Source organism: Lycorma delicatula, chromosome 3 (genome assembly GCF_047948215.1).
Source record: "Lycorma delicatula isolate Av1 chromosome 3, ASM4794821v1, whole genome shotgun sequence".
In the NCBI taxonomy this organism is placed as follows: Eukaryota; Metazoa; Arthropoda; class Insecta; order Hemiptera; family Fulgoridae; genus Lycorma; species Lycorma delicatula.
Window position 1 is genome coordinate 138,931,344 of NC_134457.1, and position 24,783 is coordinate 138,956,126.

Consider the following 24,783-nt stretch of genomic DNA (forward strand, 5'->3'; position numbering starts at 1 on the left):
CCATAATCAGTATATTTCAACTTTCCTCAAAGTGTTAAAAATAATTATTTTATTAATAAGATTATAATTATTTTGTCTTTACTTATAGAAAAGGCTCATAGATTTTAAATTCTGTAAGCAATTTTTAGCTTAAAAAAATTTGTTTGTACTCTTGCAAACCTGACTGAACCATCCCATTTACTAATTTAGTGGAGTGCTGTAAGACTTTAAAGTGAAAAATCTCAGAATCCAGGTATTCTGAATGGATTGTAACAAAAGTATATGGAATATGTTCCTAAGACCCATTTGAAAAAAGTTTACCTATTTAAAATTTGCCAAGGAACCTTAAAATTTATGAATAATAATATGAAAATCAAGGAAAAATTTTAAAAAAATTGTACTCAGGAATTTTATTATAATTGAATGTATTTATATTTATTATTTTTACAACATTAAATACATAAATGTAATAATTTTATTTTATTTCATTATCATCTTCAGTCCCTCTTAAATGAATTATAGGTGTGGGATTTAAACAGCTGTTCCCATTGCATTCTAAACATGCACATGTACAATATAAACTGCTTTCTCTACACCCACAAGCTGCTCCACATCCTTTTTTACAGGCGCAAAAAACATTTGTAGTAAATTTTCTGGAGCTGGTGCCTGAGTCATAGTAACAGACTTTAAGGTGTCATTTTCTCGTATCCATCCACACGTCTGGCAAAATGTCATTTCCTAACCATAATTGAATTTTAAGATATACTCTTTTTAAATGCTCAAAAGCTGCATTAGATGTAGGAGGTAAAGATGATAACTAAACGACTACTTTTTTTTAGTAGTTGCTTTGGTAAACATACTGTATCGTAACATCTAAATTCTCAATTTTTTTTTGGTGCATTGTATAATGCAAGTGTAAATGTAATTCCAGCTTGATAGATAGAACTAAAACTTGCATGGACATTTACAAAAATTTTAGCGGCGTCATGTAAATCTTTTCTATTTTCAAATGATTTGGCAAATTTATTTTTAGCTCTATTGAAAAAAAAGAAGTTGTATTGCAGCCAGTCAGCAGATGTAAAAAAATAGTGTGTTCTCAACATGTAGGCAGTGTTTTTTCTAAAGATTTTGATGAAAAAACTTTCTCACTGATCAACTTTCTTTTGTATCAGATCAATTAATCTGCTTTTATTGTTGTTATTGGCGAGGAACTTACCTTGAGTAATTTTTAAGTTCATGTCTTCATCGAAAATATCAGCTGATGCATTTTTCATAAAGCGCTGATCTCTTTTAGCTGATTTAGTACACTGTTTTTTGCAGCCATCAAATACTACATAAACATTTTGACCATAGTTATTTTTTATATACCTAACATAATGATCACATATCACATATGCTCCCAAACTTTTGTCTTTGATATATATATATGTATATAATTATTTTAAATTCTTATGCAATTTATTGTTTTTTTATAAACAGAAGAACAACCATGTGTTTCATTCACTTCACTAGTATAAGTGAAACTGAACTATTCTGTGATGTGGCAACAGCTACCAACTCCAGGTTTTGTTTGTCTTCCCTTCTCCCTCTTCAGTCCCCTTCCAAGGTCTTTGCTTTATATTTGAGATGTTATAAAATGTAAAAAAGGTTGTCTTTAATGAAATTCAACTTTTAAAGCAGAAAAATACATTTTATAGTTATAAATAAGTGGGATATCTTAGGTAAATGGTAATTATTAGTTTAAATAATTAAAAAAAAAAAGTGCAAAGAATTATTAGATAAACATTTTAGTATTATATATAAAAAGCACTATTCTACAGTTTTTACTTAAATTCATTTAGAATGCACTTGTTCTGAGGTATAAATATAAGGGCACTCCACTAATAATAATTATACAATTTGCATCTTGTAGAGCTTCCTTTCATTGGAATACATTCTGCTTATGTGTGAATTGTACTTTTATGTGATTGACTTTATTACTTTAGTGTGTTAATATGAAGTTACAGTAGACCCTCAGTAATTTGTATGTGGATAATTCCATGAATTAAAATTAAAATATTTCAATATTTAATTAATAAATTATAAATAAATATTTAATATTACATTAATATCAATATTATATTAGTGTATCATTTTATTTGTTCATTAATAATGTATTTAAAATGCTTATAATTCATAAATTACTCATCCACTTTTTTTTAAGCAAAAATCAAAATAAAGTTTTATTTTAATATTCTATCTTATTTGTGTTTACGCTTTAATTCCTCTGTTGTCTTCCAAAATGGATAATTTACTTTTTCAGTTATTCAGAGAAATCTTTTTCCTAAATAATCAAGATTCTACTGCTTATATTTATCAAATGTACAACAGAAATCTGGTTTTGTGAAGTACATAGTCTTTAAGTCCAAAAATTATATGCACTATGAAGCATAGTTCATGTTTTAATTTCATAGTGTAAGATTTACAGTAACATTAAATTTAAATATTTATGAGAACAGATATAATAAATATGACATTTTTGAGGTTGGATGATAATTTCTGGCTTTTAGTTTGGTTAAATTACTAATTAAAGAATGAAATTAATTAATTTTTCTATTTTCTTCAGAACCAGGCATCTGTGCTTATGTGTAATTCATGATTATTCTACCAAAACTAAATCACTGAATTAAAGAATATTGGAGATTTTAAATTTAGATGAGTAATTTGATGCTGGTAATGTATTCTTTCTTACCTGTGCATTTATATGAGTTTACGTTGCATATATTCTTTTATGTTTCTGATTATAGCTTATAGTTCTAAATTATTTTTATATTTTTTACTTTTTATTAATCAGTTAATTGTTAACTAAAACAAATTGCATCACTTACTAATACAAGCAGTTAGTTTATAAAATTTTGATATAATTATACATTTTATTTAAAAATCTTGAATTCCTTTTTCAATTAAAGAAAAAAAACAACTATTTTGTGAAGAAGAATTAATTTCTTTTTAATTCTCAATCTGTTATTGTGCTCTTACAGAAGTATAATTTAGACAGATTAATAACTGTACCATAACTTAATATGCCATATGAATCAATTTATTTATTGGTGTGATTTATTTGTTTTATAAAATACTTATTTTATGTATGTGTGTGCACATACTGTGTGCTTACATTTTGGCAGTATCTTTGTTATACAATTTAACTTATAAATCTAGTTTCAGATTTGTTATAACAGTCTAGACTTGCTTGTTATAACAGATTTGCTATAATAATCTAATGAAAACCAAAACCAGGCTTTTAATTTCATATTTGAATTATCTATTATTTCTTATTTATTGACAGCTATTCTAACCCTTATTTTTAATGACCGCTTACCATTGCCACCATTTAGATTTCTTCTACTACTGTTACTCTATCTGTATCTTTCTATTTATTTTCTTTGTGCACGTAGGATAAATCTTTATTATCCCATCACTTTCTTTACCAAAAATGTGGAATATTCTATAGATGAAAATCTACAGAATATTCCTTGTCTAATCCAGTTTCTGATTTAAAATTTTTCTGACAGCTGTATTTTATGTTTGACATAGGCTCTTGTTTCTAAGACACCCCGTAGCCATTTTCTACAACTTGTTGGTTATTTAGGAATTAAAGGATCTGTCTTATTGCTAAGAACAGGCTTCTCATTAAGACTTCCTGCAGTCAGTCTATCCTATAGTTTGCTTATAGATTCATGCTCATCAGAAAATGTTTCAATAATTACAAATTTCTATTTTAAAATTTTAGAAATTTCTTCCATTTCAACTGATAAGATTAAATTATTTCTTGAGGATAACATCATGTATTTTATTTTCTACATTAATATGTGCAGAAACAATATTATTATTTAATCAGCAAACAAATTGAATTTGAGAATAATACATTGATTATGTAGACATAATTATTAAATAATGTTTATTATAATTTCATTAGAATAGTAAAAGAAAGTGGTATACAACAAATTTAATTTAATTTCTAATAATTTAACTTTGTAGATAAATTAATTATGAAAGGTTTTCTTTACATTGGTAAATGTTTATATCTCTTAAATGTAAATTTAAACGTCTGTGTTTATTATAAAATGTATAATTAATATATAAATCTTAATTTGCATATATATATATATATATATATATATATATATACAGTTCAGTGAATCATTTCACTGCAGTAAGTGAAATTACTTATTTCCATTAAAAAATATTTGACTTTTATTGTACTCAATGAACAAAACACTTAATGAACAATATATATATATGTGTGTGTGTAGAATTTTACATAAATTTATATTCACAGAAAAATATAAATTTACTTGAATGAAGATTTAACATACAATAGTAAATAATGAACCAGACTTCATTGCATTTGCATTGTAAATAATTTATTGATAATCAAATCTATGTATAGTGTTTTATATTGATGGATTTTCTTAGAATAATTTTATAGTTATTTTTTGTTTTTACTTGATCTGGGTGCATCACATTGATCTTTTATTATTAATATACCTATTTGGTAATATTTATTTAATTTTATTGTAATTTTTACTTATATATTATTATTATTGTAAGTTTGTTAATTTTTTTTTGTAATTCTTTGGCTGCGAGTTTTAAAAAATTTCTTTATAGGTTTATGAGGCTGTTAAGTATCTATAATTTCATGATATCAAAATTGCTTATAATTCACATTATTTTTGTATACTCTTTAAAATTGTTTCCTGTTGTTTAATTAAATGAAACTGTATATGGCTAATTTCTTTTATATTAATTTTAGGAAGATATATTAATGTCATCTACAATTCTTTTATGTAATAACAGTTGTTATCTATTAACATTAGTTCATTACTCTAAGTTCTTCTGACTTGAGTGTTCACTTCATGCTGGTGAACATCCTTAATCACTTAAAGAATTTCAATTTTGAATTTGAATTTAATTTTTTTAAAGATATTTTCTATAGTCGTGTACATTTTACATGTACAGTCAATTCTTAATCATATTTAATTGGTTGTTATTTTTGAAAATCTGTGATTAGTGATTGAAATATACAAAATGTACTTAATTATAGCTATAAATTATAGTCAATACTATAAAATCAAAGATTGTATGTAATTCATGTAAATATTGGTCAGAAAAGCACTAAAATTATAAAAAATATTTTTGTGTAATATTGTACATGACTTTTTGTTCCTTCTGTTTAGCTTAACTTCCCTTGTATTAATAAATATCTGTTAAGAATTCTGAACTGGTTTGGTAACAGTTGTAAGAAATACCAATAACCTTTTTGATGAATAAAATAGTTATATAACCTGTCAAACTTCTCGAATTTCATTGCTCGCTCTTTCATAACAAGCATACACGGACACAAATTTCCTTGTAACAAAGTAATTATCAGGAAGTAAATTATTATTAACTTAGTTAAAAAATAATTTTAATTATTTGGTTTTATGAAAAAGTCTAATTTCTGTTGAAATTAAATCTTTAAAATATTTTTAAAATTCTAATAATTTAAAAGGAAATGTTTATTTTAGTCAGTTTTTTTTACATTATCTACCTTTAAGCAGGATTTTTGATAACATGTCCATTCTTCAGCTAAATATCCTTGTTATTGTGTAAATTAAAAAAAAAAACCATTTTCTCAGTGTCCTAATAAATGTCATGACTATATTTCTTAGTAGATCTTCAAAGAATTAATTTAAATCTAAATTTTCCTGTTGTTGATTTTTGGTAGGTATTAAATCAACTTCTCACCTAGTACTAACCAAACTTGTAATAAACAATCAAACTTATTTTGTGCTCATCTTTGAAGTATCACTTGCTTTTTTATCAATTTTATTGATTAAGTTCTTATTTTATTGAAGTTTTGTTGTCCCAGTCAGGCATGACATTTTTCATATGCTACAAAATTTCAGTTTCATATTCTCATATATAATCTTCGAGCTTATATGGTAAATTAATAAAAAAAAGAATACTCAAGGAGTTGTAAGTTGAACATTTACAATCTGCTATGTTGAAATGTGTCTTGTGTTGTATTGAATTTAGCAAACGTTCTTCTTCTAAAAAGAAAGAATTAAAAAAATCTTTTTCTACTTGTTTTTTTTTAAATCACTTTAGTTTAGGTGCTAGATTTATTACTCTCTTGATTGCTACAATTGTGGTGTTAAAAGAATAAGAACATTTTTATTTGAAAGTCATTCCATCCTAGTATATAAAAGATATACTTAGCAGGGCTCATATGCAAACACCATACCATATGCATTCCAATAATATTAATATTCTTTTGTTTGTATTATTTAACAATAAATTTATTGTCAGTAAACATATGTTTTCTGTTTTTAGACCACCTCCAACCCTATATTATTCTTTATTAAAATTTATATAAAACCCTTCTATTAGAAGAGTAAATCACTAAACAAATACAAAAAAACACTTGGCTTATAAATAAAACTAACTTACTTTTTTTTTATTTGGTAACTTTCAAGCTATCACAAGACATTAGCAAATATAATGTATTTATTTTGTTTCATTTGCTGTACTTGAATGTTATAAATTTTTCAAATGTTTATGTAAGCATAATTATTTTTAATTATATGGATGTACTAACTATTATAAATAAAATAATTAAATAAATCTTTATAAGAAACACTGATTAACAGTAAAAATTCTTACAACTTTTCGTTGATTTGTTTAAACATTTCATTGATTAATTTAATTTAATAAATAATGAATTGAAATTTGAAGAAATATTTCTTTAAAATTAAAAGGTTATCCTTGGTTGTTTTACTATACTGTGAAACAGTAGATTTTACAGTGTATAAGGACCTTTAGAATTTATTTTTTTACCGTTGAAATTATTGATGAACAAGGTTTTTTTTAAATGAAGTGTAGTCTTTAAGCAGGTAATCATGGTTATTCTTTGAAAACAGGAAGTATTTACTTTTGTTACTAAAATTACAGTATTAAAGTACAGTAAGTTATGAATGGTTATAATCTGTCTCTCTCTCTCTAAAAAATTAAACATTTTTTTAAAAGTGTTTTACTTTCACTTAAATCTACAAAAAAAAATATTTCATTTCCAGGCAATTTTACTGATAATCTGTATAGGATTTTTTTTTAATAAAACTATTGATTAAATATCAAAATTAGACAAGCTGTTGCAATCTAATCAATAATCATTTAATAATAACTTCCATTCCAGTTAGCTTTTACCTAAGCAGATTAGTTTTATATTAGTATGAAATATATTATGAGTGATTAGTTGAACACACTAGGTGTTCAGTTATAATAATGGATCATCGCTAGTGACATATTAGTCATTGTTACACAACTGACCTCATGAATATTCCAATTATTCTACTTATTATAGAATAATATGTAGAGTAATATATTATTATATGTGTGCATTATTATATTACATGTATTAGGTTATATCCTGTCTTGTAAATTGTCCAATGTCTTGGTAAATTTCATAATATATTTACTTCAGTTGAATCATTAAATTTTTTCTGCTACCAGTTTTTATTTTGTTCCAACTCTTACTTAAATTGTTCTGTTAAGTTCTATTTGAATTAAATGTGTTATAATTTATTTTATATAAACATTTTTCCCACACTTTGTTCTTGAACTTGTTTAATTTTAATGTTAGAATTTTTTTTTTTAAATGATTTTTCTATCTGTTGTAAATTAAAAGTGTCACTCATGTGCTACTTATTACTTGGTTAATTAAAAATTTATTTATTTAAAAAAATATTTTATAATAAATTAGATAAGAACTTCTGTTTTTATCTATTGCAGTTATATATTTATCTGAATATAATTAGATATTTGAAATTTATTTATTTTACGTTACTCATTATAAAAGTGAAACTATAAAACAGAAACTTAATTCAAAACTGAGGTAGTATATTTAAAGAACTGATTGAGCTTGTTAATATCCAACTTTTCAATTAACTAATGTTTAGAGCATCATCTAAATAGATTTACTATACTGATGTTTAGTATATCATTAACTCAGAGAAAAAGGTTAAATATGAAAATATCAGCATTAACCATTTCCACTCAATTATTTCCACTGCAGTCACCTATAACTTGTAATTAATTTTATAGTTTTATGCACTCTTTCACAGAAACAATTTGTTTTTACCTTCTATAATAATTTTAAACAAGTTTAACCTGTGACTGGTAGTAAATATAACTTGTGGACATCTTAAAATAATTGAAAACCATAATTTAACATACCATTATCTTTAATTTTGAAGTGTGTGGTACTTCTTGAAGCATAGTTCGGGATGAAGCCCTGGTTCTTTCTCGTAGAAACAGGTATACCTTTCCTATTTACCATAACAGTACAGTTAGGTGAAAAGCCAGTTCATAACTTGTGTAGAACCTGTCAGTAAAAACATGAAAGTCTTAGTCACAAGCTAAGGATTATTCTGGATGTGAACAGAAGATCAGATCTAATCAATGATTGTGTTGTAGTGATTCCAAAATTGTGGCTGAAGAGCACAAATATACCCATTTGTAGTCACAAAGCACATTAGTACAAAGACCCCATTTTGTAGGTTTCAGTTTATTGTAGCACTTGAAAACAACATGCCCTTTGAAGCCTACAGTGTATTCATCTACACTTAGATTTTGACCTGGTGTCTATTATTCCCCAAATTTTTTATCTAAATATAATACTATATTTTTTACTTTTGAATCCCTAGATTGAAGGCCTACTTCCTCTGCAGGGGGTGAAAGATATAGGTTCCAAAAAAAATTGCATAAACCTGTCCTGTGAAAACACATCTCTGAAAAATGGATGTTTATCTAACCACTCATCACTAAAATACTCTTGGATTTAGTCCCTTGTTGATAATGACCCCCTTTAAACTTTCATTTCACAGTCACATCTGTTCAAGATGACCATATAGAAGACTTTGTAAGGGAGTACTACGCTGAATTTTCACTTTTACATAATCGTTAGTTTTGTTAACAATCAGTTTAAACAACTTATCTGTAAAAAATAGTTTCCAGTAATCTAATGCAGTGTAAGGATTATTGCCAAGCCCTACAAAACTAATGATTGCCCTGTAAGGGAATTTCAGTAAATTAGAACCATTTTCATGCCAATGTATCCACAGTAAAACATCAAGTTGCTGGTTTGCAACACCTCCAACATTGCTGTTTCCTTGTTCGGTATCTATATTATTTTTACTGTTATACTCATCACTAGCACTGTCATTATTAATATCTACTTCAAAATCAGAATCACTTTCAACATCACTTATCACTTTCTTCAGACAACGCAGAACATTGTCATCCGTCATGAAACTTGTAGATGCCATTTTTTTCAGGCTGATTTGTTTTGAAGACGATTCTGCCACATAAATAATATTATTCTTTTTGTAGTACTACTTGCAGACACTATAGAAGTAGTTTGTTTTATTCACGGTAGATAGCAGCAAATGTTTAACACAAGTAATTTGTTGATGAATACTCAAAATTTCAGTTACCAGTGGTTCAAATGAATGTCAACTCCTGGTTGACAGATGAGTGTTCGGGTAAAGTGGGATTTGTTGACCTCAGCCCAACACACGAGCAGTAACAGCTAAAACTGCTTCCAAATTGAATTTTTTTTTTACAATCTTCTATCCAAACACTGAAAGAGGGCTTGAAGGCCAACTCTTAATAAGAAAATGAAGAATATCTGCTAACATTGGCCTAGTAATCAATATTTACAATGTGATTTAGCAAAATAGGGTTACACACACATCTCGTGCATGCATGTGTGCACATGCACACATACACATGCGCACGCACATATACAATACACATATACATGCATGCACACACACATACACATATACATGCGTGCATACACACACATTAAATATATATATGTACACAAAATGGTGCCCTGGGAGGTGGTAGTAAAACTTTTTGGACTGATTCATTTTCTCTCTAAATTTTTTTTTTTTCAAAAATGAATGTAATTCAGTTTATATTTACCTAATAATTATGAAGTAGATTTGAGAATTTTATCTATAATAATTTCAAATGGTGATCATTTAACCTTTTTAATCATATTCCTAAATATTAGTTTCATCAAATTATTTTTTGTTCACTAAATTTTAAATATTTTTTTTTTAGAATAAAATTATATTTGTTAAAATTGCTTAATAAACAGCTGAGGTATGCAGAAATCATTAAACCAGGTCCACAGTATGCTTACAGAAAAAAAATGGAATCAGAGAAGTTTGTTGCTGTTTTTACTTTCTTCACTAATTGAAATAAAAATTGACTTTCTGTTCACTCAATTTTACAAAAGAATAACTTTGGCCCAGAAAATTCAATAAAACTAAGTAGTATATGTATATGTAGCAGGGTAAATTAAGACATTTATTACTTTTGGGTTGACTGTTAACCCAATAACCTGCTTACATAGAAATAACTAGTATACAAGTAATACATAAGCATACTGTAGATCTTCTTTAACATTTTCTGCCATACCTAGGATGTTTGTCAACCAATTGTAATAAATAATGTATCATTTTTTTCATAATAAAAGTTTTAGCATTTTATCTAATTAACATAATTCAGTGAAACTAATATATATATAAATGTATTAATGATTAAAAAATATTAATGGCTGTCATTTTTAAATTACTGAATGTTAAATTTTCAAACCTATTTATTTTGTAGTAAAAGATTTTATTAGGTAAATGTACACCAAATTTTTTATTAAAATAATTCTAATCATGCCAAAGGTATACATTTTTGCAGAAAATGAAGGAACAGGCCATTTGTCCACATAAAATCTTTTGTATATTTTGATGCTCATCATGCTAAGTTTTATAAAACACTTTCCAGGACTTTCTGTATATCCAAAATCTATTGTTATTATATCAATTTTTCAAACTTCAACAAAAATAAATTATTAATTTTATGATTTTGCTTCATCTTTATTACTCTGAACTCTAATGTGGTCCACAACACTTGTTTTTCCTATATAAAACATGTATTTTTTTTGTCAGTAATTGTTAATTTATTGATTATAACACAGTTTTATTTTTTTATTTTAAGAAGTAAATATTTTTAAAATATTTAAGGCACTTGATAGATAAAAGACTGCACTCTGATAACTCTTCCTTTTCCTGCTTTGTGTTCACTATCTATCCTAATTAAGATTAGATATCCATATCTAATTAACTACCACAGTCACTTTATCTGTAAGTTTTGATAGGCAGAAGCCAGTGAATTAGCTGCTTCCACAGTAATTGGACCAATAGGGTACCAATCAGTAAAATATTGGTCTATTTATCTACCTACAATATGTATGCAATGTATGCAGGTTACTGAAAAATCTTGTTATAGAAATCACATCGGCCATCTGTTGTTAAAGTTTTATTGCTTAATGTTCTCCTATTTAAGGTTAAAGAAAGATATTTTAACAACCTTACAATTGTATTGACTTTTTCCATTCTGTTTTATTTTATGTTATTTTTATTTTTTAATAAATTATTTAAAATATTTTGTTGTTTTATTTTATCCTTGGTATTTTATTTTATTTATTTATTTATCTATTTTGATTAGCTTTTTGTTTTATTGAATTTTATTTTTTGTTTAGTTACTATTAATTTATTAATTTTCTAAAAAAAAAAATAAAGAAAAGTGGAGCTGAAGTTTTGCATTTGGATTGGATTTAGATTTGCAATTTTTGTAAGTATATTTTATTTATGGATTTGTGAACAATAACTTTTTTCCTGCCCTTTGCTAGATTGTAAATTGTGTACTCTATTAGTCCAATACTAACTGCATTGCACAGTAACATGTTCAAACAACTAAGGATATGAAGTAATCATATAAATTGCAATTTTTCTTTTGAGCAATAGCTAATGCATAAACATATGCCATTACAAAAAAAAAACTTATTTTATTATTACTATTCAAAATAACTGTATTTTATCTTAATCTGATTATAGATATTTTTAGTGGATTTCTAAAAATTTTTTAGAAATCGCTATTGCACCCGTCAGATTTTCTAAGGGACTATTGTGGTGAGGGGACCAAGTTTTCTTTATGTTCAGGAGTCTCCTGAACACAATTTTGCAATATTTATAAGTATGTATGTATGTATATCTCCTACATACATATGGACAAATACGAGGTGCGACAATAAAGTAATGAGACTGATTTTTCTTTGCAAGATGTGGCAACCCTGCAGCTTGCGTAGGCACACCATCTTTGACCTTTGTCTATAAGCTACTTCTAGTCCAAGTGGCACATTGATGAAACTGCTCACTCGTGAGTTGTGCTGTAATAAGTGAACATGTGTTTGTGTCTCTCGTCACAGAAATGAAACCGCAAAATATTGCGCAACGGTATGCCATTTCTTTTTGTGTTAAATTGGGTGAAAACGCGACGACAACTTATGGTAAGCTTCAGAAGGCTTTTGGAGAGGAGGTTATGTCAAGAGCTTAAGTTTTGCGGTGGCATAAAATTTTTAGTGAAGGCAGAACAAATGCTGAAGATGAAGATCGCAGTGGACGACCATCAACCTCACGGACAGATGTCAACTTGACCAGGGTGCATGAAATCGTACGATCTGATCGAAGATTATCCGTGAAAATGATTGCAGAAGAACTCAACATCAATCGAGAAACGGTTCGTCTAATATTAACTGAAGATCTTGGTATGAGAAAGATTTGTGCAAAAATGGTCCCCAAAAATCTCACACAACAGCAAGAAACACGGAAAAATGTGGCAGCCGATCTGTTACAGCAAACAGAAAACAATCCAGATTTGTTGTGCTGTGTTATCATTGGTGATGAAGGTTGGTTTTTTCAATACGATCCAGAGACAAAACGCCAAAGTTCGCAATGGTGCTCAAAGAGATCACCCAGACCAAAAAAAGCTCGCATGTCAAAGTCAAAAGTGAAATGCATGCTTGTGTGCTTCTTCGATTCCAAGGGAATTGTTCATAAAGAGTGGGTGCCTCCTGGACAAACAGTTAACCAATATTTCTACAAAGAAATTTTAGAAAGACTTCGTAAACGAGTTCTTCGTGTTCGTGCCAACATTAATATATAATAATAATTATTATTAATTAATAATAATTGGATAATTGGATTCTGCATCACGATAATGCGCCATCCCATAGTGCTCTGTCAGTACAGCAATTTTTAACCTCAAAACAAATTTCAGTACTATCACAGCCACCTTATTCACCAGATATCGCTCCATGCGACATTTTTCTCATTCCAAGAGTCAAAATAGCGGTCAAGGAACACCATTTTCAAGCAACACAAGATGTCCAAAAAGCTGTGACGAGGATCTTGGAGGATATTACAGAAGATGAGTTCCAGAAATGTTACCATCAATGGCAGAAGCGCTGGAATAAGTGTATGCAATCAGAGGGGAACTACTTTGAAGAAGACAACACTAAACATGACTAAAACGGTAAGCAACATTTTTTTCACATCAGTCTCATTACTTTATTGTCGCACCTCGTATGTCCGGTATGTCCATACTGGACATACTTGTTCGTTCTACTGGATGCAAATCTTAACTGTTTTTGACAAAACTTGGTGGAATGATGTAAACCTATTGGGAATAGAGCTATTGGGAATTGATTTTCAAGCGTTGGTTCACAGAAACCAGAGTTAGAGCCAAAAAAATGGAGTTTTCAGCCTTTTTTTGTTCTGCTTGGTGCTATTTTTCAACTAATTTTGATGAAACTTGGTGGGATGATGTGAACCCTGTAGAAATAGAACCCTATTGATTTTCAAGTAAATTGGTTCACAGGAAATGTCGTTACAAACAAAAAACTAGGATTTTGAGTATGTTTTCATGTTGTAATTTGAAGAGTGTCGTGTTAGAAAGGCAAATTCGATTTTTTCTTGCATCCAGTTGCAAGCTGGTTTCCCAATAATCTCAGAACATTAGTTTATAGCCCAAATCAGATTTTTTGCAAGCATCGCCAGATGTGAGCTGATTTCACAATGATTTAAATTTAAAATATCATGTTTGGTGCCAAGCCAAAATTAGATTTTTGAAACCACTATCAGGTGCAAGCTAGTTTTGCAATAATCTGACATGAAGAAAAGAGAATGGTGTCAAAAAAATCAGTTTTGAAGTTCTTTTTGGGTCAGTTTGAACCTTTTCTTTTTTGTGAGCACTGCTCCAAAACTACACAAATTATGGGTAATAGTATCGAAGTGGGTTGTTGGCAAGTAGTAGTTAAGCAATTGACCAATTGCTTTACTCAATAACTACAAAAAAGGAAGAAAAAACACAAATATAAAAGAATAATATATTTATTGGAACAATACACATCACAGTATTATAAAAGTCATGATACTAACTTAACTTGAAGTATAAAAAACACTGAAAGTAATCAAATTGATTGCTAATGATTTTCTAAAATCATTATAGCAGTACAACATTTCTTTCTTAATTAAAACTAGAAATCTACTTTTCTGATGGATTTTCTGTGACAGGTTTTTTTCTCCTAAGTTAATAGTTAACTTAGGAGATGTCTATTTATATCTCCTAATATAAATAGTTGCATAACTTCCTCTTATTTCTTGTCTAGATTTTTTCCATATACTTTCATTTTTCCTGGTTTGCCTTATAAAACCTTTTTATTTTCTCATCCATTCTGCAAGTTCAGTCGGTGTTTGCTATGTTAACATCTCAAACTGCAAGTATGACTTTTTTATACTCTACAGAGCATTAACACTAATTTTAATTTCTTAGTAATGAAATGTGTTAATAAATTTTTTTAACTTATATGTTTATCTTCTGCATGCATTTATTGAGCAATTGTTGATAATTGCCATAACAAAATGATATCGCTATCATATATTAAATATGTACATTAGTTGTTTAACTTGAGATGCATATGGGTTTATCTAATACTATTTACTTTTCGTGATAGAATGCTTCATAATTTTTATAATTGCTGTTTAAACTTAAGTAATAAAATATTTTATATTTATATAGCATCAAATCAGACAAACTATGACATCCTTTTAAACTGAAGTTTAAGTATTAAGTATATAGTAGTCACTCTTACTGTGATTTTGTTGGAATTTCATGGTTTGATTGTTTTATCTGAAAATCAGTTGAAATAGCCTGATTAATAAACCAAAATTGCTACTTCATAGGCTTTACATCCATAAATTCATAAATAGGCTTTTATATCTTTTATTCATCTGTCATTACAATCTTTTATTAATGATTTGCTGTTTCTCATAGTGAAATAGTATTACATAAATGCAGAGTTCCACAAAAAAATGAGATTATTATAAGTTTTTGTTTGTATAGAATACTAAATCTTAGTTTTATTATTAAAGCTTATATACTATAGTTTATTAGATTTTTTTCTAACTTGTAAGCTATAAAAAATTCATTTAATTTAATTTTATTATTATATTTTTTATTTTTATATAATTAAAAAACTGTACAAATTGCTGTATTTTTCTCTTCTCTGGCATATTTTCTCATCGCTCTTTGGGTAGTCTTTAAGGTTACTCAAACCTTCTTTTATTTATAGTCTGGCTCTTCCTTTGCATTATTATCATACATTGCTTCATCTACTGATGAAAGACTATGTTTTTTGTACTAAATCATTAGCTTTTTATAGTATAAGAGCTGTACACACTCAGTAAATCTCCTGCTAAAATCACCCATTACTCTACACAACATCTGTAGGGGAATTTTAGGGTTTTTGGAAGCCCAGTATTGAAAATTTTGTTTTTGACAAATGAAAATGAGCTTCCCCACTCAACAGTAAATTGTTAAGAAGGTCTTACCTTTCATTAATTAACTACAGATAAAATAGACAGAAATTTACCCTGTTTTCATAGTCAAGTTTGTGTATTGGAGAAGTTTTTTAAATTTTATACAAGTTTGAAGTTTGAGGTCATTGTATAAAATTTGCTGTATACTGTGGTTGGACAGTTGAATGACACAGAATAGTGGACTTTGCTCAGAAGCCTTCCTCACAATCACATTATTCTCAGGTGTACATACTACTTTTATACTACCATATTTCTTCTTTAGTATAGAAACAGAGGCCTCAAAGTTTCGAATCTGAACCTTGGCATAAGCTGATGGAAAAAATTGTGATCACTCATGTAATGTTTTTGAAATTCATGCTGAGTGGTTATGTAACTGTCAAAGTTTTTGTAAAACACTTACAGTGGAGGCATGTTGTTCTCCATTCTACTAGTCCATTGCAACTAAATACTTTTCAGTATGCTACAAAATGACAGTAGTGGTTTCATTCCTACTCAATTCTATCTCTGAAAAAAACAAAATCATTCAATTCATTGCCGTATCTGTTATCAGAAATCAGTGAGGAAATCTTAATGTATATGGATTTAAATGTGACATATCAACAAACTAGCCTAAGTTTTTAAATGTGCAGCTGCTTTCATTAGTTTGCTTTATGTTATAGTTGAAGTCACTCCTAGTTAAAAATTTGGACTGCAGAACTCAATTTAAACTCATGAACTCTATTAAATTATTTTCATTTGTTGAAAGATTTATGAGAATGATAGTTCATCACGTTTCTCAGTACATAAGTAAAATTGCAAAAGGAAGTTAGAAGTTGGATTAGTTAAAAGCAAGAAGGAAAAGATTCACAAAGTGAATCTTTTAAGAGTGAATTAAGAATTTTAAGAATTCTTTAAAGAGTGATGTAAACGTAGCTGCAAATTATGAACTCTAGGGAAGAAATAACTGAAATTTATTAAAGATTGTTATTGGCTGATATTGTTAATTAAATAAGATTTTTAAACTCAAGAATATGCTGTTGTTTCAGGAGTAGATATAACTGAGAAGCAGTGATAATAATATTGAATATGAGACTATTGTACTTGCAAAATATCAATATTGGATTTGGCTCTTAAAACTTGACAATGGTACTTCAAAAGGAATGTTACTGTACAGTTTATTGTTTTGTTGAAGAAAATAGTAAATGATAATATTATATAAGCCTTTGAAAATGTTGTGAGCTTGATTATAGATTGAAGAGATAGATTTTTGCCACTATTATTTATTAGTACTATTATTTATTAGTACTATAATGACAATACTTCTGGTCAAGTTAGAGATTGAGAGGAATAATTTACTGATTCACACACAATCTAAGAAACAATTTCAACTAGAGGATTGCTGCAAAAGTTCATGTTGGAATTTGGGTTCCCCTCATCAACCCTAAGGAAATTGGGAAATTTTTATCCAGATGGGAACAACATGTTATAGAATTTATAAAAATGGATTTAGGGGTTTACTGTTAAATTCTTTATTGAAATGTGTTATAAATAAATGAAATTAATTATGTAACAACATTTATTGAAACCTTTTCTTTGTTAAAATTAATATAATACTTAATTAAATTTAACAGTAATGATGCGTAATTTAATGACACATTTTTTTATGTTATATTTTTATAATATAATAAATTTACTGTAGTTAATTATTATGGATTAAAATTAATATTTTTTTGATAGGTTGTGGACAGTGTGATGGCCAGGGATGGATGCTTGGACGACATCCAGCTGAAGGTTTTAAATTAGGACATTTCTTAGGTCAACATCAAGGTTTTCAAAAAGTTAATACTGGTGAAGAGAGTGAAGAAGAAGATGAAGTTGTTCCATTCGCATAGTAATCATTCAGATTGATTAAAAAAATAATTAATAAAAGTTAAATGTATGGTTTTCTGGGGGTTCATTGTATAAAAAAAAACATATTCTTGTATTATATAAAAATGTTATAAAAAAAAAATATATATATATATATAAAGTAATAATTTACTGGTTTAATTGCTACTTGATTGTATAATTGAGTTCTGAATTAAAATATTGATGTATTTTGGTAAAAGGTTTCTACTTCTTTGTGAGAAATATACTTTCATTAATAAATATACTTTCATCTGTTTAAACATAAAATACTGACTTCTAAAGTAGATGTTGATACTTTCTTCTTCTTTATTATAATTCATATAATATATGAATTGTAAACTAAACTAAAATTAATTTTAAAGAAATTTCATGTATGCATTAATGTAAAGGTTTGTTTTCCTCTTCTAGTGTTTATTTATTTGTGTTTGTAGTAAATTGATGTTTGTGGTTTAGAAGTGTAAAATCTCAAGTTTGATATATTGTCTTCATAGAATGCATTCACTTAAATTGGTTTGTAGATAAAGTAGAATACTTATCCCATTAACTAACTAGATAAGGTTTCAGCAAGACTGAGTTAAATTAATCAGAAATAAGGGGACATGCATAGGTATAATTAGTTAGTTATGAATGTATGATTGAATGTTTGTTGAAGTATAAATACTTCACATAACAATGAGCTATTAAATAGTAAGATAGTAATATAACTACCTAATTGTTGTTGACAGTCATAACCACATATAAACAGTAATAAATTATTGCATTGCATTACAAATTTTTACATATATCACAATGAAAGAATTAGTTATTTATCAGCAGAGAACAAATGCCATTTGTGTAATGATTATCAGTACGGGTAAATTGGAAGTAACACTTGATGTTGGTTAGAATGAGTAGTAGAAAAAAACATAAAAGCATACAGTAAGCAATATGGTGACTTAAAACAGAAGAAATATATATAGATATATTTGGTAGATTGTATGATATCAAAACAGATTCACATCACTTCACATGATTTGATGTTTGATAATTATTTTTTAATTTTTCAGTTAAAATGTTGTCTCATTAGAAAGTGATGTCCTTCTGTTTTTCATTGTCAATATACACATATTTTTTAGTTTTTAGTACACACATGCAATTTTTTTGTTAAATTATTCAATTGGTAAAAATATTTTTCTGCTTTGTTTTTCACTTTTCAAAATTAGAATTACTTTCTGTTTAGGTTGATCTGTGATATTTTTCTTTTTCTGCCAAAATACAGTGATGTTTAATAATAATTTTTTACCTTTACTAATTTCATTTCACTGAATCAATTTGACAAAGTTAGACTACCCGGGAACAGTTTTTTTACATATTAAAAAATAAATTTATTTGATTTGGAGAAGTGTAAAAACTCTATTTAAAAGAAAAAAACACATTTTATATAAACTATATCACCATAACAAAATAATTTATAAAAAAAATTAATTTAACTTTTTAATCTAACATAAATGCTAAATTGAACGTTCAATTGTTCTAATTACTAAATTCAGATTTATTATTAAAATAAATAGGCTTTAATTTTTTTTTTTTTTTGTATGATTAATATTCTTCTCATTCATCTTTTTATTATATTACAATCTCTATATTTAGAAATATATATAAACTTCATTTCTATAATTTCCAGTAATATCACTTTTTTACATGTTATTTCACATAGTAGAATAAAACATTCTTTTGCCAAAATTTGTTTAACTTTTCTTAAAACATTTGTTTCTACAAATTATTGTATTAATTTTTTTTTTGTTTACATTTTTGTTGAATATTAATTTTTGGCCACCTTTTTGGTTCTCTTTAAAAAAACATTTGATGCATAAGTTTTTCTGTAATACCACTGCGCTTCAGCTGGTGTTTTATTAATGTAATTTCATGCTAATTTTTTTATAATTTTTTCGGGGAATTTATTAACTTTTCCTCTTAATGTGGAATTATGTAATGCTGAATTTTTTACATTGTCAATTGGTAATGAAAATTAAGATTATCTATTGTTCTAGATAGATTATTACAATAAATTATTATTTTTAATGTTCCTTATTAGATTTAAGCCAAAGTAATGAATATATTCTATTTAATAATTGTTTTTTATGTCTTCCCTTGTTACCTTTATAAACAATCTTGTTCCCTGTATTGCTTTTGTGCTTCATTTTCCCTTTTCTTTTTTAAAACAGTTTTCATAGATCACAGCAGAGAACTGACAACAAATTCTTGCATATAATAGTTTTGTAGTGAATTTAATCAGATTTTTTTTGTGTACATAAAAGCCATATAAATGCCTTTGATTTTTATCCCTAAAAAAATACAGAATGACATTTTACTTGCTTTCTTTTACAGCAAAAATGATTTTCCCTGATTCCTTGACAAAATTATGTCATTCCAAAGCCTGAAATAATTTCTTTTACTTTAAATCACCTAAAAGATTTAAAAAGAAATTTTATTTCTTAGATGTCAAGAACATCATGAACGTTTATCATTGTAAGTAAATGATATTGAAGAATCTACTATATTTAATTTGAAGTGGTTAACACATTTTAAATGTGTCATTTTAAATGATTGGCCTCAGGCATATGCAGTTGCTTACTTTTAAATACTATTAATTGAGTCTTATAATGACTAGGACAAAATTTCCATTAAGGTCCATTCAGAGTGGTACACCAATGTCCTAAAGCCCAATCAGAAAATAACCTTTTCCTTGGAGATTTACACCATTAAGAAACCACAGGTAGTTAAACATTCTTATTTGTAATGTGGTTGCATATGACGCTAACAATTTTAAGTAAAGTTTACAAGAATAATTATGATCATAATAATAAATCAAAAAATTATATTATGGTAAGATTAATCTCATCAACTCTTCTCACTTTAGTAATTTTAAGACTGATATTCTTAAATGCAATAATTGCTTCTATTACTTATTTATTATGTAGTAGATTCAGAGACTATAAAATTAAATTGAAATCTCTTCTAATAGAAATAAACAAAATACACAGTTCATACAAGATAATTATCACTGACAAATACAGCAAAGCAGATTTATATAAATTAAATCAGTGACACTGCTATGATGGTGCACCTTCACTCACAGAATCAAGGAACACATGTAACTACATAATGTAATTTTGCAAATCACCTCATTGATATTTATATATATATGTACCAACAGCATGCAAATTTTAAATGTTGGATATAAAAACCAAGACCTTAGCACAATTCAAACAATATCAAATTTTGAAACACTAAATTTGATTAAAATCAAAAATCAAAAATTTGACATACATCAAATATATATTTTTTGATTGTTATTCAAAGGGTTTTTAGATTGTTGGCATTAATAAGAGTGCTGTCAATTATATTCTAAAGAAGGAGCTAATAGTTAATTCGGAAACACCTTTTGGATCGGATCAAAAAATTTTATTAATTTGAATCTGAATGTTTAATATTCATAATTTTAAATTATCATGATATACTGAAAAAAGCAAATAAAGGAATACAAAAAGCAAATAAAGTAAAAGTTAATTTTAATGCCTTCAACTAAAGTAGAATTGTGTGCCAAATGGTGAAACAAAAAATTCTACTACAAGGATAATGTTTGAAAGGGTTAAATAAAATAATTTATATTATTTAATTATTATATTTTTTACATGACTGCCCAAAAAGGAATTTACTTTATGTAGGATATAAGTATATATTGTACATAACGTATGTATGTATATATTGATCGGATTAATATAATTTGTGTAATGCATAGGAATAAGATTCTCAAAAGGATATATATATATATATATATATTTGAAAAATATTGAAATATTGTGTGAAATATTGAAATATTGATAAAACATATATATATATATATGTTTGAAAAAACAATTAGACTACAAAATAGTTATTTGCATGCTCTTTAATTATCCTATATTAAAGAGCAATGTTTGTTAGCAATGTCTTTTTTGGTAGTTGTGTTTTTAATTTTTTAATATTTATCTCTTAACGTTTTAATTTTGTTCATACTGACTGAACTAAATGCATCTTTATTTCAGTACTAGTAACTTGTAATGAAAACTATTTTTGATCAGTGAATTTTTGGTTTGCCATGATGTATGTATCAACACTGTATTTTTGTAATGTACTGGATGACTTAACCATGTTATAGAATTAAATGCTTAATAAACATTACTTTTACTTTATTTTACATTACTTATTACTTGAATAAAATAATATTAATTGAATAAAATTTTACCGTTGTTGCAAGTAATGATGATCGACAAAATGATACCTAAAATATTACAATACATAAATGGGGTCTCTTTTTCTATTTAGCTTCCGAAACCACTGTAAGGTATTACTTCAGAGGATGAATGACGATGATATATATAAATGTAATTGAAGAGTAATCATGTACAGTCTCAGGTGGACATTTCTGAGATGTGTAGTTAATTGGAACCCAACCATCAAATAAGACTCGTATTCATGATCTAGTATTCAAATCCATATAAAAGTAACTGCCTTTACTAGGACTTGAACCTTAGAATTCTCAACTTCGAAATCTGATTTGTGATGACAAGTTCACTACTAGACCAACCTGGTGGGTTTAATACATAAATGGTACTGGGTAAAAGAATTAGTGATCTGCTCCAAGACACCTCATATATATGAAGTTAGTGAGACCACTTTGAAAATTTCTAAATTTAACTAAAAAAAAAAAATATTCATTGAGAAAACATTAATAAATCTACTGAATAATTTAATTTCTTATTATCACCTAAGCTTCTAAAATTCTTACATAGTTATCTAAACCTAACTTATCTAAAAAATGATGAGCTGTTAACTTGACAGATAACTCTTTTAATATTAGAATATATGTATCAAAATCTAATACTAAAGTAAACTACTTTTACCCATTAATAAACTGCTGATAATTTTTCCAACTATATCATTTTAAAAATATTATAGACTCACTAATTTGACATCAAGTTAGTGGGACCTTAGTTTATCTAAAAAATAAAAATGCAAAGTTTGGTAATGAGATATTGTAATCAGTACTGCTGCCTTGCCATTATGTTAGTAGCCTCCCAATATATGTTTCAGGGCAGTGTTCTAAGATTTGAACCTTAGAACTCTCGACTTCGAAATTAGTTGATTTGTGTCATTTTCTTTGTTCTTTTTATATGATGCTATACCGAATAGACTTAACCCACCAGCTTGGTCTAGTGGTGAACACGTCTTTGCAAATCAGCTGATTTGGAAGCCGAGAGTTCCAGCGTTTGTCCTAGTAGTCAGTTATTTTTACACGGATTTGAATACTAGATCGTGGATACCAGTGTTCTTTGGTGGTTGGTTTCAATTACCTACACCTCTCAGGAATGGTTGAACTTAGATTGTACAAGACTACACTTAATTTACACTTATACATATCATCCTCATTCATCCTCTGAAGTATTATCTGAAAGGTAATTTACCAGAGGATAAACAGGAAAAAAGAAAAGAATATCGAATAGACTTTACTGAAATCTTCTCTTATGCACATCATTATACCAACTTTAAAAAATTTAAACTGAAAGTACTTATATTTCCTTCTGGCAGTTTGTAATGACTAAACTACATAAAGAATTAGAAACTAGTGATTTAAAATTCTATTTCTGTAAAAAAAAACACTAAACGTACCTAGAAGAATGTTATGCATACAGAAAAACTTTATTAATCTAATCTTTACAATGAAGTACATGAGGTAGAGACAGAATTAGTAGACAAATAATATCTAGATTTTGTCAGTTACTTAAAATTCTGTTCATAAGAGATTGTATGCTAATTACTTTGGTGTAAATTTAATTTATATAAATTGTTTGAATTTGTTTTTATTTGTCAGATTTTAGATGGTAATATTTTATTATTGATTCTTTGTTTTATATAATAAGATTAATTGGATGAGATTAATTCTGAGTCAGGATAAGTGGGTAGTACTCATCTGCACTTTAACCTAAATTTTTGTATAATTATTTTTATAAAATGACAACAGTGTAAAGTTAACAACTCAAAAGCCTCAGGAATTCATACATATCATTCTCATTAATCCTCTGAAGTCATACCTTACAGTGGTTCTGGACACTAAACAGAAAAAGAAAAAGTTATCTTTAACAAAGACAAGTCTGTAGGTATATGTCAACAAATTACAAACTTACGGCTTGTCTGTTAGTTGCTTTATTGCTTCATTGGTGGGGTCAAAAATAGGTCATTCCATTTAAAAAATAGTGTTAACCATTTAATAACAGTCAAGATCAAATCCAAGGTCGCCATGAGGTGTTCCCCTCTGATCTGAGAAACTTTGATTAGGTAATTTTTTTGAATTGCGTGTACTTTATGAGTCTCCTGGGTTGATAAAATTGTGTGTGTGTATGTGTGTGTGTGTGTGTGTGTGTGTGTGTGTGTGTGTGTGTGTGTGTGTGTGTGTGTGTGTGTGTGTGTGTGTGTGTGTGTGTGTGTGTGTGTGTGTGTGTGTGTGTGTGTGTGTGTGTGTGTGTGTGTGTGTGTGTGTGTGTGTGTGTGTGTGTGTGTGTGTGTGTGTGTGTGTGTGTGTGTGTGTGTGTGTGTGTGTGTGTGTGTGTGTGTGTGTGTGTGTGTGTGTGTGTGTGTGTGTGTGTGTGTGTGTGTGTGTGTGTGTGTGTGTGTGTGTGTGTGTGTGTGTGTGTGTGTGTGTGTGTGTGTGTGTGTGTGTGTGTGTGTGTGTGTGTGTGTGTGTGTGTGTGTGTGTGTGTGTGTGTGTGTGTGTGTGTGTGTGTGTGTGTGTGTGTGTGTGTGTGTGTGTGTGTGTGTGTGTGTGTGTGTGTGTGTGTGTGTGTGTGTGTGTGTGTGTGTGTGTGTGTGTGTGTGTGTGTATTGTTAAAATACATTTTAAGTATTTAAAATATTGTTAATCATATGACTGTGTGTTGTCGTTATGATGTGCAGTAATAATAGTGATGTAATACTGTGCACATCGTGTGTAATAAGTATATTTATGTAAATATGATTATAAATGTACAATTATATACATTAATGAATTTGCAGTTTAGCAACCTAGCAGTATATAATGATTATCAAAAGAAAATAA

At 27.7% G+C, this 24,783-nt stretch overlaps 1 protein-coding gene across 4 annotated transcripts in view; it reads left to right on the forward strand.

The window, feature by feature from the left end:
* LOC142322044 (peptidyl-alpha-hydroxyglycine alpha-amidating lyase 1-like) overlaps nt 1-17,785 on the forward strand; it is a 58,001-nt gene extending 40,216 nt beyond the window's left edge. The window contains exon 9 of one of the 4 annotated variants that reach the window (XM_075360655.1): nt 17,499-17,781. In XM_075360655.1, the coding sequence (XP_075216770.1) occupies nt 17,499-17,653 (155 nt within the window). In that variant the 3' untranslated portion in view covers nt 17,654-17,781. Of the gene's footprint in view, nt 1-1,458; nt 6,314-17,498 lie in introns of those variants that run through there. The other 3 variants (XM_075360657.1, XM_075360658.1, XM_075360656.1) reach the window with 3 other exon arrangements.
* Nucleotides 17,786-24,783: the final 6,998 nt, after the last annotated feature.